This window comes from Brienomyrus brachyistius, chromosome 7, assembly GCF_023856365.1.
Source record: "Brienomyrus brachyistius isolate T26 chromosome 7, BBRACH_0.4, whole genome shotgun sequence".
Lineage (NCBI taxonomy): Eukaryota > Metazoa > Chordata > Actinopteri > Osteoglossiformes > Mormyridae > Brienomyrus > Brienomyrus brachyistius.
The window spans coordinates 676,436-690,531 of record NC_064539.1 but is presented as its reverse complement, the minus strand read 5'-3'; the positions used below and the strand labels follow the sequence as shown (position 1 = coordinate 690,531).

Below are 14,096 nucleotides of genomic sequence, written 5' to 3'. Positions count from 1 at the left end.
GGGGTGGGGTGTGGCTCAGTGGTCTTAGCCTCCACTTTGAGCCTGGCTTTGCCACATCTGCAGGTCCTTCAGCAAGACCCATAACCCTGGATGCTGCTATGGGTTCATTACAAACATTTGCTCTTATGACAGTTTTCCATGTGAATTTCTGCACATCTTACCTTGGCCTATAACGGGTTCTATAGTACTTGGTCAAACTCAAGGACATGTATAGCGTTATATTATACATTTTGTATGTATTTTCAGATCAGAGTTGCACCACCCAAATGCTTGACAACTTATGCATGTAATTGTTCTCGTACTTTAAAAATGATAGACTTACGGACACAACAATGAGTTTTGCTCAATACTGTACACATTTAGAAGAACTTAAGAAATCTTAAAATCTCTCCTAAAGGGCAATATTGTTTTTGTAAATAGCATTAGAGGAAGGAAAAACTCAAACCACGTCCTAGTCAAATATCACGAGGCAGCTGTACAAGTGCAACGTTCTCTCTGAGTTTTATCCAAAGTCACCGAATGAGCAATTAGAAGGGTAAAAATCTTTCAGTGTTTATGTTCATTTTTAAGTAATACTGATGATTCATGATTCATACCGGCATTTGAGCTGATATAGGGAAGAGGTTTTCAGCTTTATATGTTTATTGCAGTCCTGGGATCTGATTTGTGTCATTTTGATCATCATGGTCCCTGTGACCCAGTAGGATTAGCGGTTTGGAAAATGGATGGATGGATGGATGATCATCATGGTGGCCTGGAGGAATAATTGCAAGGGTAAAGACCTGAGCTCATACCTTGTGGGCTGTGGGGTCTGAAGCACACTTCCTGTAGTGTACTGAGAAAACTACCACCAGAAAGCTGTTTGCTCTCTGATCCATCATAAAGTTAACTTAATTCGGAGGTGAGTTGATCCATCCAGTGAGTCATAATTTCACAATCTTCTCTAAAAGAAAATAAGGAAAGAAAAATATGATTAAATGTTGACAAGAACCATGTGTTAGATTGTCAGGCCTTATTACCAGCTGCTGATTTTGTTCTAGCTGTTCCTTATTCTCTGTTCTGACAATAGGCACTGTGTTCTTGTTTGTTTTTTCCTTTGTGCCAATCAGTGTCCTCCCTCCCATATTGAAAAATCCACCCATTCAGAAATAAAGCTCCTATTCCTTCCACTTATTGCTGTGTCATTTGATTTTCTACCATCCTGTCCAGAGTCTTACTAAACTTTGTAGATTTAGATAATGAACAAATCTACAGCAAGCTGGTTGCTTAATGCATCTTTCAGCTGCTTATCCAGGGGAAACACCCTGGATGAAATGCCAGCCATCGCAGGGTACATGCATACAGCCACGTCACATGGGGCCACAATGCAAACTCCACACAGAGAGCCAAGGCAGGATTCAAACCCCCCTCTGTGAAGATGTGAGGCAGCACTGCTACCCACCAGAGCTGTAGTCAAGACCGAGTCCAAATGAGAGAGACTGTCAAGATTGGAGGTGGAGGGAGAATCCTCTTCAAGATCATTTACTGTACCTGTTTATAATTTTTGTGTGATGCTAGTGCCACAGTATACTGTATCTTATATTTTAAAATCACTATTTAGGAACAAAAAACAAGTGCAGTGAAGCATCACTGTAGGATCAAACTAGGCCACTTTCGGCATAGTCATTTCACTTGATATCTCACTTGACACTCACCAAAGACAAAACAGCATGTAACCCCCACCCAAAGAAGGGTGCTGTACCAACGAGAGCTATGAAATTTATTAAATATTTCTGTTAAATGTCTGTATGATTTTGATTGTAAAGCCATGCAACAAAGTATATTAACCTTTCTGCATTTGCTCATCCTCTCTGGGTCCCATTTTGTAAAATCTAGCATTATGCATTATGCACTGGAATTCACAACTGTGCAAGATTCATAATGAAACCTAAAGAAAGAATGTTGAATGCTATGTTTACAATTGCTGCAGCATCTCAGTAATAACTGGAATACAACATACAACATATTTTCTGGCTCTCCGAACATTTGTGCATACAAATGCAGTAAATTTACAAAAACATGCTAACAAGAGGTTACCGGTAGCAAATTTGTGCACAATGACATGAACTGGCTCTGTCCCAGATCCAGATACTGTACATGCCACTCAGTGTCCTTTTTATTATACAGAAGTCATCAAAAGGATCATTAATGCTGAAAGATTTTTATCCTTCTAATTGCTCATTCGGCGACTTTGGATAAAACTGAGAGAGGACGTTGCACTTGTACAACTGCCTCGTGATATTTGACTTGCAGGTGGAGTATTTCCTTCCTCTGATGCTGCTTAAAAAACGATTGCCCTTTAGAGAAGATTTTAAGATTTCTCAAGTTCTTCTAAATGTGTACAGTATTGAGCAAAACTCATTGTTGTGTCCATAAGTCTATAATTTTTAAAGTACGAGAACAATTACATGAATCGGTTGTCAAGCATTTGGTCTGAAAATACATACAAAATGCAAACAAACTTTGCGGTTATTTCCCCCCCCGACCCATCCAGATGCTTCCACAATGAAAGTGTTTGTGGTCTTTCAAACAGGGGAAGTTGGCTAGTCCCCCCACCCCATGACCTAGGTTGAAATAAACAAACTTTACTAACCTACTAATGAAGGAACCTTACAAATTTTTAACTGCAAAGTTCTTAACTGCAAAAGCTTTTTTACCCAGAGGGGAAAAAACAATTCATTACAAAACTTTGCTGTCATACAGTAACACAATTTTCCATGCAAATGCCTGCACGTCTTACCTTGGCCTTTAAGGGGTTTTAGCGTATTTGGTCAAACTCAAGGACACGCCCTAAACACACACCTGGCATGAGTATGAGGAAATAGAAAAGTGTTTCTTTTTATAAGAATTAATGATTATCTAATAGTGCTAATCAAAGCCCTCGTCTTTGGCCTGGCGGAATCACTGCCAGGGTCACGACCTGAGCCAGTACACTGCAGGCTGTGGGGTCTGAATCAAAATGCGCAGGAGTGAGAACATGCCTGACTTGCTGATATTGATGATGAAGCTTTTCTTCCAGCCACTTGTGGGTATATCACATACACATCACAATTCAAACTCTCCTATTTGATCAGTCACTCAAGGCTTCCGGAATGGATGGCTAACATGGGTCTGGCAAACTGTAAGTACACAAATTTCTTGGCAATTGGCTGATTGTGTCACTTGAGAATGCCCAGATCAAATTTTGTTCCCTGTTACAATTGACCACTTACTACCTCCTAATGTTCATTCTGAATTTGTCTGGATTTGCCATATTCCTGAGTCTGTCTATCTAAATGGGCATCAGCCCACAGCACAAATCAATGAACTTTGGCATCTTCCAGATCAACAGCCGCTGGGGGTGCAATAATCACCAGACACCTACATCAAATGGTTGTGGTATCTATTGTAGTGGTGAGTAGAAGCCTCATTATGAGCAATAGTGAAAGCTCATGATCTCAGTGTCAACCAGCTAGGTTTTAATAGTGAGTTTACATGAGAAGGGAAGGTTTTGGGATTTCTTCATTGGTACTGTGCTTTCAAATGTGCAACATAACTGTCTTTGGTTATTGTTTTGCGGAACTATTGTCTGTTGTCAGTGTGCCAAACATGTGGCAGACCCAATGGCATGGCTGCTTGGTAAAAAGGCATACAGTCCCTGTCTGGTTAGCATGAAGTCTAGCTAAATCTAGGTAACAGCCTTTTATATGGATTCTGCCAGTTCATGTCAGCTGAGCTGCCAAATTCTGCTCCTGATGAGGAAAGGGTTTTGCATGTTTACTACTGTTCTGGGATCTCTTGCTGATGTGTCATTTTGATCATCAGGAATGGCTGGAACTCAAATTGCCGTGGTCACCACCTGAGCTCATACATTGAAGGCTGTGCAGTCTGAAGCACACTGCAGTGAGATGATTACCCCCACAAAGCTTTTAGCCTTTTGCATTTTAAATTGATTTTCTTCATACAGTAAATGAAGGATTTCAGTGAAGCAGAGGTGACCACATCCATCCAGTGAGAAGAGTGAATCTTACAATCGTGCTTATTACATGCAGTCTTGCCGTCTGTATAATAAACATGATTAAATGTTGACTAGAACCACGTGTCAGATGGTCATACCTTATTACTGGCTGATTTGTTCCAGCTGTTTCTCATTTGCTGTGTTTGAGCATTTGTTCTGACAACAATTAGTCCTGTTCTTGTCCATCTTTACAGTTGGTGTCCTCCCTCCCATTTTGAACAATCCACCCATTTGTAAATGGTTCCTATTCCTTCCTCTATCCTTGTTTCATGTGAATCTCTTAGCCATCCTGTCCAGAGTCTCAGTAATCTTTGTGTATGTAGCTGTGATGGAATGGGTGCAACCCCATGTGTCAGGGAGAGAACACAAACTCTACACAGGTGTGTGGCAACCTGGTACTGAAATATCATTTACCTTTCTAACTGCTAATTTTTAAACTGGATAAAACAGAGAGTACGCTTGCACAGCTGACTTGTCATACTTGGCTAGGAGGTGCTCTGAGTATTTCCTTCCTCTGATGCTAATTAAGTTCCTCTAAATGTGTGCGGTATTGAGCAAAAGTCATTGTGCCTGTAAGTCCATCACTTTCAAAAGTCTCGCATCAGTTCTTGGGCATTTGGAGGGTTCATTACTTTGGTTTGAAAAATACAAATTGCAAAGTAACTTTCCCTAATTGTATGTTTTTGTAATTCTAGGCCTATGACACCATCAACCTTCACTTATTTACAACCATTGCGTAAGAACAGTACAAGGAACTAACATGTTCCTCATTTCACTTTCATAATTATAAACTTTGCCCACCCAACAATAGAACCCTCCCCTTAAATTGTAGGATTACATAAAAGGTGGTTTACAGTAAGTCGACCAATTTGGATGTCTCCTCACTTCTCAAAATGAAAGTGTTTGCACTCTTCGTTTCTGTCCTGCTAGCAACAGCAAGTGCTAAGGTTTTTGAGCGATGTGAATTGGCACGGAAACTCAAGGCTTCAGGTTTGGATGGGTACCGTGGGTACAGCCTGCCTAACTGTAAGTCTAACAGTTTCACATCATCCTGTCACAAGGTTCCACTGCCTTCACTTGTGCTTCTTGAAACAATCTTGAAGGTCATCAAGGCCATGCATTGGTCATTAGTTATGCAAAATGGATGTAGAGATGAATGTATGTATTTCCAAAGTGCTGTATAAAGGGGATGATTCCATATTAGTAAGTTGTCTACGGCTGAAAAATCTTTGAGAAGCATCTATCAACCTGTTCACCAACTTATTCTGTTGAGGGTATTACAGATCAATTGCTAGTTTTTAACTATTATTTACAAAATATTATTTGTGCTGCCATTTCCCAGGGGTTTGTTTGTCCAGTTGGGAGTCAAGTTACAACACTGCAGCCACCAACCAAAACTCTGATGGATCAACGGATTATGGCATTTTCCAGATTAACAGTCGCTGGTGGTGCAACGACTTCAAGACTCCTCGTGCCAAGAATGCCTGTGGCATCAACTGTAGCCGTAAGTAAAGACATTCATCATGTGTAGTAGGATTAGAAGGGTGGTATGTCATTCATTCATTCATCCATCCATCCATGCATCTTTTCATCCATGGATTTTGCAGCCATATACCCAGAACAGTCACAGACGAACCTGTAGTCTGTCGTACCCCATTCTGCCTGAGATCAATGTAAAACTTAATATCAAAAGCACGATGGAATAATCAATGCCAACCAATAAATAATAAATAACGGAGCAGCTGACAAGCTGGGCTCCATGAAAGACGAGTGTTTTGAATTAACAGGCTTATTATTTTAGTGAACTTAAAATTTCCATGTATCCATGTGACTCTTTCCATGTAACCTATGTGACTCTTGTTATTCATAAGTGTGAGAAAACCTGTATTTTCTTATATCTTGGGTGTGAATAGTATGAAACTATTTGAGTAAAGTGCATTGGCCAGTGTCTGTCTCAGCAGGTTAGGATGCTGAGTTTGGAAGGTCACTGGTTCAAATCATGAGGATGGTAGAGTGATTTCACCACTCTTGTGCAAGGCCCTTATTCCCAGTTACTTTAGGGGCCGGTTGCTTTCTCAAATATATGTTGCTTTGGATTGTCTGCTGAATAATTAAAGATGCATGTGTACATTACACCTTCAAAGACCTGACTGGCAACATGGTCCCCTGGTCATTCTCCTGCAGAACTGCTGACTGACAACATTGACGTTGCCATCAAGTGTGCCAAGCGTGTGGTCAGCGACCCCAATGGGATGGCAGCCTGGTAAGAGCTAAATGATTAACACACCCAGTGGAACAATACTCACTTTTCTGTCTATAATTATATGGATATGGAGTCGTTCTCATTGTATACTTGTTTCAGGTTTTGTCACATACTCGAGTAACATAGTGAGGTTCTTATGCCACACTAACAGAACTTGTAGTATCGTTACTGTTGTGACAAACTTCTGCATAATGTCCCGTCATTCCTTTGCTAATTTGTGTCATATTGGCCATCAGGGTGGCCTGGCGGAATCGCTGCCAGGGTCGCGACCTGAGTCAGTACACTGCAGGCTGTGGGGTCTGAATCAAATGCCCAGGAGCCAGAACATGCCTGCCATGGGACTACTTGCCGATATTCATGATGAAGCTTTGCTTCCAGCCACATGTGGGGACACCACAAATGAAAATGATTAAACTTTCCTAAACGTGCTATATTTTAACAGTCGCTTTGAACAAAAACAGATCAATTAAGGGAGAAGTTATATGTTTACCCAGGAGGTGGCAGTAGTAAGCCACGGTGTGTAACCTAGCAACAGCAATCAAGAATACATGAATATTCATCCCATGCTGAAGAATGACTTTCAAACAATTTTTGAAACTCTACAACCTTTTTCTTGCCACCTCATTGCCTTTTAATAGTATATATACATATAATGTTAATCTTACTGGAAAAACTTCAGCTTTGTGTTGGCTTCATTAAAAACAATAAAACAGCATATTGAACAATTCGTTTAACATGTCCCTTCATTTACTTCACATGCTCTTTAATCTAGTTGCATTGTTTCAAGTATCATGATAAATTATTCCTTATAAAATATAACTAACTGGCAAAGAAAATTATAGTTCAATGAGCAGATGTATCACGTTATCTGGCTGCGAAGGGTTTAAAATACATATGGAGACATACATTCATATTGGAGACGTACAAAAGAATAGAAACACTAACATCAACACCTAAAAAGTAGGGTTAGCTGTCACCTTCAGATCAGCTTCACTCCTTCTGCTATACAAATTCTTAACTGTGTATAGTGAGATAATGGGCCGTTCTTCAAGAAGACAGGCCTCCAATTCGTCTGTGAATGAGGTGGAAATTTACTCCATAATATCTCATAAAGGTTCAGTGATTTTAGATCTGGTCTGTAGCTCATCTTGGTGTTTAATAACCCATTACAGTCTGATTCATCCATCCATCCATCCATTTTCCAAACCGCTTATCCTACTGGGTCGCGGGGGGTCCGGAGCCTATCCTGGAAGCAATGGGCACGAGGCAGGGAACAACCCAGGATGGGGGCCCGCCTGTGAGGCAACAGTGTTAACCACCGCACCACCATGCCGCCCCCAGTCTTATTCAGCAGAATGAATTATTACTCTAGGTGCACCTGATCCTGTACAATGACCTCACATTGTTTGGCCTTTATACAGTCATGCAGAGTGATCATCAGACTCGACGACTCCTTTACCAGCAGCCAGCACTCTGCTGTGACCGCATCCATTGACTTTCTCCACATGTATATCCTCCTGTATGCTGCCTGATGAGTGATGAGGGTCCAAATTTTCCATCCATCCATTTTCCAAACCACTTATCCTACTGGGTTGTGGAGCCTATCCCGGAAGCAATGGGCATGATGTAGGGAACAACCTAGGATGGGGGGCCAACCCATCGCAGGGCACACACACATGCAGTCCTACAGGCAATCTAGCAAGTCCAATTAGCCTCAGCACATCTTTGGACTGTGGGGGGAAACCAGAGTACCCGGAGGAAACCCCACGACGACATGGGGAGAACATGCAAACTCCACACACATGTGACCCAGGTGGAGACTCGAACCCGGGTCCCAGAGGTGTGAGGCAACAGTGTTAACCACTGCACCACCATGCCACCCAAGTCCAAATTTTGGCCTTGGATATAACCAGAGGTGTAGATTTCATGTCCAGAGAGTACAAATCCAGACCAAGATTTTGTTTCAACCAACCAGTTGAGTATAAAGAGTCACAGTCACAGAGTCACAGAGTGCTCAACTGGTTGGTTGAATCAAAATCTGGGTCTGGATTTGTACTCTCTGGACCTGACATCTCCACCTCTCCACAATGTACAGTTTTCGTAGGGACTGGGTCAAGTCTGTTCCCCTGGACTTGGCCTCTTTGGAACTCTGTGAACTGGCTTGTGTTTCATGGGCCATTTCTATCTATACTTTTCAGCAGGTGAGAAACACATCAAACAGCATGTAAAAAAGTAAAAAGCTAGAGAAACGATGTGCTAGTCTACTAAAAATAACATTGATTGTATTGACATTTATTGCCCTAAATCATGCGTGTAGAAAATAAAAAGGTCTTTGCACATCAGCTATAGCATTCAGAAAAATGCTTCAAATAGTAAATATATTTTTTCTAGCATAAAATATTTACATTAACATCACAAAATTATTCTCTTTGGGGTATGAAGTACCTGCAGTATATAATCACTTCAGTACACTATGTGTGTGTAATAGATATATTGTTTTGTTTCTCCTTGACACAAAATCAAAAGAAACAACAGAAGTCCATCAGGTAAATAAGCACTTGAGTGAAAAGTTGCGAATTTACACTAGTCAGAGTGACATCTACATCCTTGTTTGGCAAAGTAACACTTTTACACTAGTCAGAGTGACATCTACATCCTTGTTTGGCAAAGTAACACATTTACACTAGTCAGAGTAACATCTACATCCTTGTTTGGCAAAGTAACACAGTTACACTAGTCAGAGTGACATCTACATCTTTGTTCAGCAAAGTAACACATTTACACTAGTCAGTGACATCTACATTCTTGTTTCTTCTGGTGGGCATTTCATGTAGTCCTTAATTGCCTCATGCAAAGGTAGCCATTTGCTTATTGATACTTTCAGTGCCAAAATCCACCTATAAATGCAGCACATTCATATAATTAATCAGTTCACAAGAACAATTCTGCAAAGATTCCTGTAAAAGACTGACAATTACAGACAGCTGTGTGCATTTCTGAGTACTGACAGCTGGCATTCAAATGCTTTCAGGTTTGCTTTTCGCTTACATTTCTTTGTCTATCATATTAAATGTACATTTGAGTTCACAAAAGGAAAAGAATCGACTCACCTTCTGTTTTCCGTAGCATTCTCTGCACACAGGTAGAAAGTTTTGAACTCCTCAGATGGCGGCTTCAGCTCAATAGTGGATCTCTTTGATCCCAATGGCTGCTCTCTAATAGCATATCCATGCAAGAAGATTCCCCCTGCAGGCAGAAATCAGTAGTGCTGAGAACTGACTTCACAAAGGACCAACTTATAATTAGTGTCTGATGCTATTTATGTTGAATAAAAAGATTCATGTGCTCTGTTAAACAGTGGTAAGTTGTAATTTAAATATTTGAAATATATGAGGGGTGGCATGGTGGTGCAGTGGTTAGCACTGTTGCCTCACACCTCTGGGACCCAGGTTCGAGTCTCCACCTGGGTCAGATGTGTGTGGAGTTTGCATGTTCTCCCCATGTCATGTAATAATTCTCTGAGAAGCAACTAGTCTCCCCATGTAATAATTTCTTCTTTTTTCTAAAAAGTTACTGATATATAGTTGGATGGCTAGATGAACACCGCTTCAGTTCCCAAACTTCTCCTCAGGGGTACCTCAGCTGTTCCTTGAGTTTGTTAAATTTCACCAACAGCTCAATTAAATAATTAAATATATCGGTTTATAAAGTCAGTGACAGATTGACTAGCTGTACTGTATGAGGTGTGCTAGTGGCCAAGTCAAACAATACATGGCTGCACTGGACGGTCGCTGCAAATACTAGGATGATTTTAGCAGAGGTTCTGAAATGGCTAAGCTGACACACTTTGACAGGCATAATATCATAGTTTTACACCAACAGGAGGATAATCTAAACATCATTTTCTTTGCCTGCCTAAGACTTTTACACAGTACTGTACATGGAAGTCTCAGTTGAACCCTATCCTTTCCTAAGTGTCATACATCTGTTGAAAATATAATAAAGTATATTATTATGTGCAATATAATGTGCAATATTCGCTAACAGTGTGTTCAACAAACATGTGCAATATTGCTGACACACAATATGCATGTTAAAGGCTGTTTAAAAACTCATCACACCTGCACTCTTAAGGTCACTCATGGGAATTCTGTCAATAGTGCCATTTATTAGCTGTTGCACTGCTTTAGTAATTAATTGTCTAGTCTCTGAAGGAAGCATTCAAGTAAGAATTTCATTGTACTGTGTACACTGTACTTTGTACAAATGACAATAAAACTTTGAAACTTATTAATAATACTAATAATAATAATAATAATAATAATAATAATACTAATAATAATAATAATAAGAAGAAGAAGAAGAAAACCCATTCGTTTTTAAAACTACAGATAGATTTCAGGATTCAGTGTCTTTGTCAGAAAATCTTCCAGGACATACCCTGAGCAGAGGTGGAGCGAATTCCAGTGTAAAAATAAAGACAGCCATCCTTTAGTATACAGTAGTACTGCACCCAGACATCCTTTTCCTTGTCCAGCTGGTGTAAAAGGCCCAGGCATTCAGGCTTCTTGATGGCCAGAGGTGGCAGGCTGGCGTTGTGGCGGGTGACGTCCACCCACACGTGTTTCTGTAACACAACATATGTGACATACGTCAGCCACTGCAAGATAGCAAGATTATACACATTCATCTTCTGCAGTGCAGAGTGAACTGGAATCCTGGTCCAGGAGGAACAGGGCAGGAGACAATCAATAACAAGCACATGCTCAAACATTATAAGCGACGTACAGTTGAGAAAGTAGGGTCAGACAATTTCTGGAGCATTTGGGGGTTAAGGGCCTTACTCAAGGGCCCAAAGATAAAAACACACCACCAACCGGGAGATTTGAACTGGCAACCTTCTGGTACCAAGCACATTGTTCTAACCCACACAGCCACAAACTGCCCCCTACAGACAGTCACTGCCATACCTGAGGTACTGGGTGGGCTGCTCTGTTCATAACCTCCAACCACCTTAGGCACACAAAAGACAAAAAACATCAGATTATTAAATGATAAAATGCAAAGTTAAAAACCAAAAATCCCAAGGCATGTACTGATGTGTGGTGACATGCAAACATGTCTTTGACTGCAGGAACACAGATCTCTCTACCTTTTCATCTCCTGGTTGGACGTCGCACAGTAGTAATAGACCCGACTTCGAGACACTGGGCAGCACCTGAAAACATGTGGTTTTCCCAGGCTCATGTCAGGCTCCACATCTGCTCCCTCTAACTTCAGAAATGACAGCGCTTTGCTCTTACCTTCGTCCTGCATGAAGTAACATTCTGTGAACATTTTTACTGCAGTCACAATAATAATGATCTTTATTTATATAACACTTTTAATACAAGGAATACAAGCAACTCAAAATCCTTCACATATGAGATTAAAATAAAAGCAAAGGCAGAGAAGCAACTAACATACAGGTCAATGAAATTATAGAAGGATGAAATAAATCTAATAAATAAATAAGCAAAATAAAGCTAAACAAACAAGCAGACAGACAAATAAATAATTGCCAAAATACATTCAAATACAAATGAAATATAAAGAAATAAAATATACATTAATAAAAATAAAATACAGAGGCTCCTCTACTCACGAACTTTCAACTTACAAACTTTCAGATATACGAACTAAGAGGACTGTAAGTCCAAATTGTGTTCATTGGGCTACTGTTTCCAGTCCGCAACATATATTTTTTTTATCTACGTGCCAATTCCGCCTAGTACGACTTCTGGCCGCTACTCCCCCCATGCAGCAGCGTAGCGTACGTACTCCCACCATCCTAGTTCTTTGTACCTGCGTATACCTGTAAAATGATGTTGAATAACTACTTACGAACATTTCAAGTTACGAACGGCCATTTGGAACGTATCTCATTTGTAAAAAGAGGATCGTCTGTACAATAAAATATAAAAAATATATAAAAAATAAAATTCATGATATATAAGTAAAAGCTGGTAAAAACTGGAAATAATATTTCATGGATACAAAAACGCTATCTATAACAAAACGGTGATCGAGATAGTAAAAGAACACAAACAAATAACACAATGTGAGTAGGAAAATAAAGTGAAGTACAGTAAAATACTATAAACTGATTAAGATGCCAGTCTAAAAAGATGCGTTTTTAATAGCTTTTTAAAAGTGCTGAACGACAGCTTCTTTAATGTCTTCTGGCAGTGTGTTCCACATCCTGCTCAAGAAGGATAAGGGTTACCGGTCAGAATTTTCTATCACTTCATTCCATTTATCAAATTTAGAGGCTTATTCTATAAGTTTGTCTACATGGTGAAAAACGTTTGTCAAGAGTAGAGAAATTGGCTCCTTTCTGGGACTTGGTCTTAAGATCTTCTGAGGTGGGTTCTACATTCATACGTTTTTTCAGTGGTTAACCTTCTTTTAATGGAACAATTGGACAGCTATTTTCACTGTGTTTGTCCCGGTGTTGTCCTAGATAGTCGCAAGCCAATTTACGGTTATCTTGAAAACTATGGAGAACCTTTAAGTCATTACTTAAAGTTTTTTTTTTTGCTATGTCTATTTTCTTTAAATAAACTAGAACAATTACATTTTAAAATGTGATTGCAGCTGTTCAGATATAGCATGAGTGAGATAAAATACAGTTAAAGTCTTATTCATTTACAGAAGCCAGTCAGTTAGAGAATCTCTCTCATGGAGCAGGTGCTTCTGCCCCACCTTCTTGTGCCTGTAGTAGTAGAGGTAGCTGTCATGCTTGAGAACAAACCACCTTTTCCTCCAGCCCTTGAGGAAACCGGACTGGGTACGTTTATGAAGGTAACCCCGGCATGCAGGCCTGGGCGTGTTTGGATAGCGGCTGATGTCCGAGCCAATCGTCAGCGTCAGGAGGTCAGGTCCTACAATGAGAGAAAATTATATTTTATTTGGTATATTATTTATTTGCTATGTTCCACGGCAATAAGAATGTTGATCATGCCCTGATAAGTCAGTACTGTCATTCATTAACCACTGATGATTTACACCTCAGCAGCTTACTGCCCTACATGCTTTTTTTTGTATAATGTACATTTCATGCTCCTGTGTATTGTATGTCACTCAAAGAATATAATGTTAAAATGATCTTCATGTTGTGCAAAATTATCGTACAGGTATTCCCCGCTATAAGAGTGTCGATTTACGGCACTTCACTTTTACGACTGACCAACTACTACCTGTTATCACGAACCGAAAGAATATTTGTTTTACGAAAACAGGAGAAAAGTGAAAATAAGGTTTAGGATTAGTTGAGCACCTAGCCAATAATAAATATAGAGTCATGAACCACATAACATTTCAGTCAATGACGGACTGCATATACAACGGTAGTGCAATAAGATTATAACAGCTGAAGAATCCCTATCACTTAGCGATATCGTTGCCATCGTAACGTCATAGCGTAAGTCTTTACTCACACATGCAGGTGCTTGTTGTAATTCTAGTATAAACAAACCTACCATGCTGCCAGTTGTATGAAACAATAACATTGAATTATGTACTTTATTATAATACTTGATAATGATTATAAGAGGGGCGGCATGGTGCTGCAGTGGTTAGCACTGTTGCCTCATACCTCTGGGACCCAGGTTCGAGTTATTATATAATTCCTGCTTTCACTATATGTTATTGTTATTTTAGGTTTTATGTGTTTTTAGTATGATTTGTTAGGTAACTTTTTCGGTCTGGGGACACTCAAAAAATTTTTGGGTATACATTAATGGTTATGGAAGGCCA

At 39.9% G+C, this 14,096-nt stretch overlaps 2 protein-coding genes across 6 annotated transcripts in view; one reads left to right on the top strand and one right to left on the bottom strand.

Moving 5' to 3' along the window:
* LOC125746672 (lysozyme C II-like) overlaps positions 1-14,096 on the top strand; it is a 93,850-nt gene that overhangs the window by 20,770 nt on the left and 58,984 nt on the right. For 2 of the 5 annotated variants that reach the window (XM_049020967.1, XM_049020968.1), the window contains exons 1-4: positions 4,870-5,062; positions 5,379-5,540; positions 6,221-6,299; positions 6,536-6,625. In XM_049020967.1, coding sequence (XP_048876924.1) covers positions 4,930-5,062; positions 5,379-5,540; positions 6,221-6,299; positions 6,536-6,602 — 441 coding nt within the window. In that variant the 5' untranslated portion in view covers positions 4,870-4,929 and the 3' untranslated portion in view covers positions 6,603-6,625. Of the gene's footprint in view, positions 1-4,869; positions 5,063-5,378; positions 5,541-6,220; positions 6,300-6,535; positions 7,025-14,096 lie in introns of those variants that run through there. The other 3 variants (XM_049020966.1, XM_049020964.1, XM_049020965.1) reach the window with 3 other exon arrangements.
* Positions 9,061-13,130, bottom strand: pdzph1 (PDZ and pleckstrin homology domains 1). The gene is made up of 6 exons (XM_049020963.1): positions 13,044-13,130; positions 11,452-11,609; positions 11,270-11,312; positions 10,740-10,926; positions 9,410-9,545; positions 9,061-9,196 (listed from the first exon to the last, which is right to left on the bottom strand). The coding sequence occupies exons 2-6, from the start codon at positions 11,544-11,546 to the stop codon at positions 9,097-9,099; spliced, it is 561 nt and encodes a 186-aa protein (XP_048876920.1). The 5' UTR covers positions 11,547-11,609; positions 13,044-13,130; the 3' UTR covers positions 9,061-9,096.

Coding starts and splice junctions, on each gene's coding strand:
- pdzph1 (XM_049020963.1), bottom strand. CDS start 11,546: ATGAGCCTGGGAAAACCACATGTTTTCAGGTGCTGCCCAGTGTCTCGA. Junction 11,313..11,451: donor TCCAACCAGGAGATGAAAAG/GTAGAGAGATCT, acceptor TGTGTGCCTAAG/GTGGTTGGAGGTTATGAACA. Junction 9,546..10,739: donor TCGCTCCACCTCTGCTCAGG/GTATGTCCTGGA, acceptor TTCTGCCTGCAG/GGGGAATCTTCTTGCATGGA.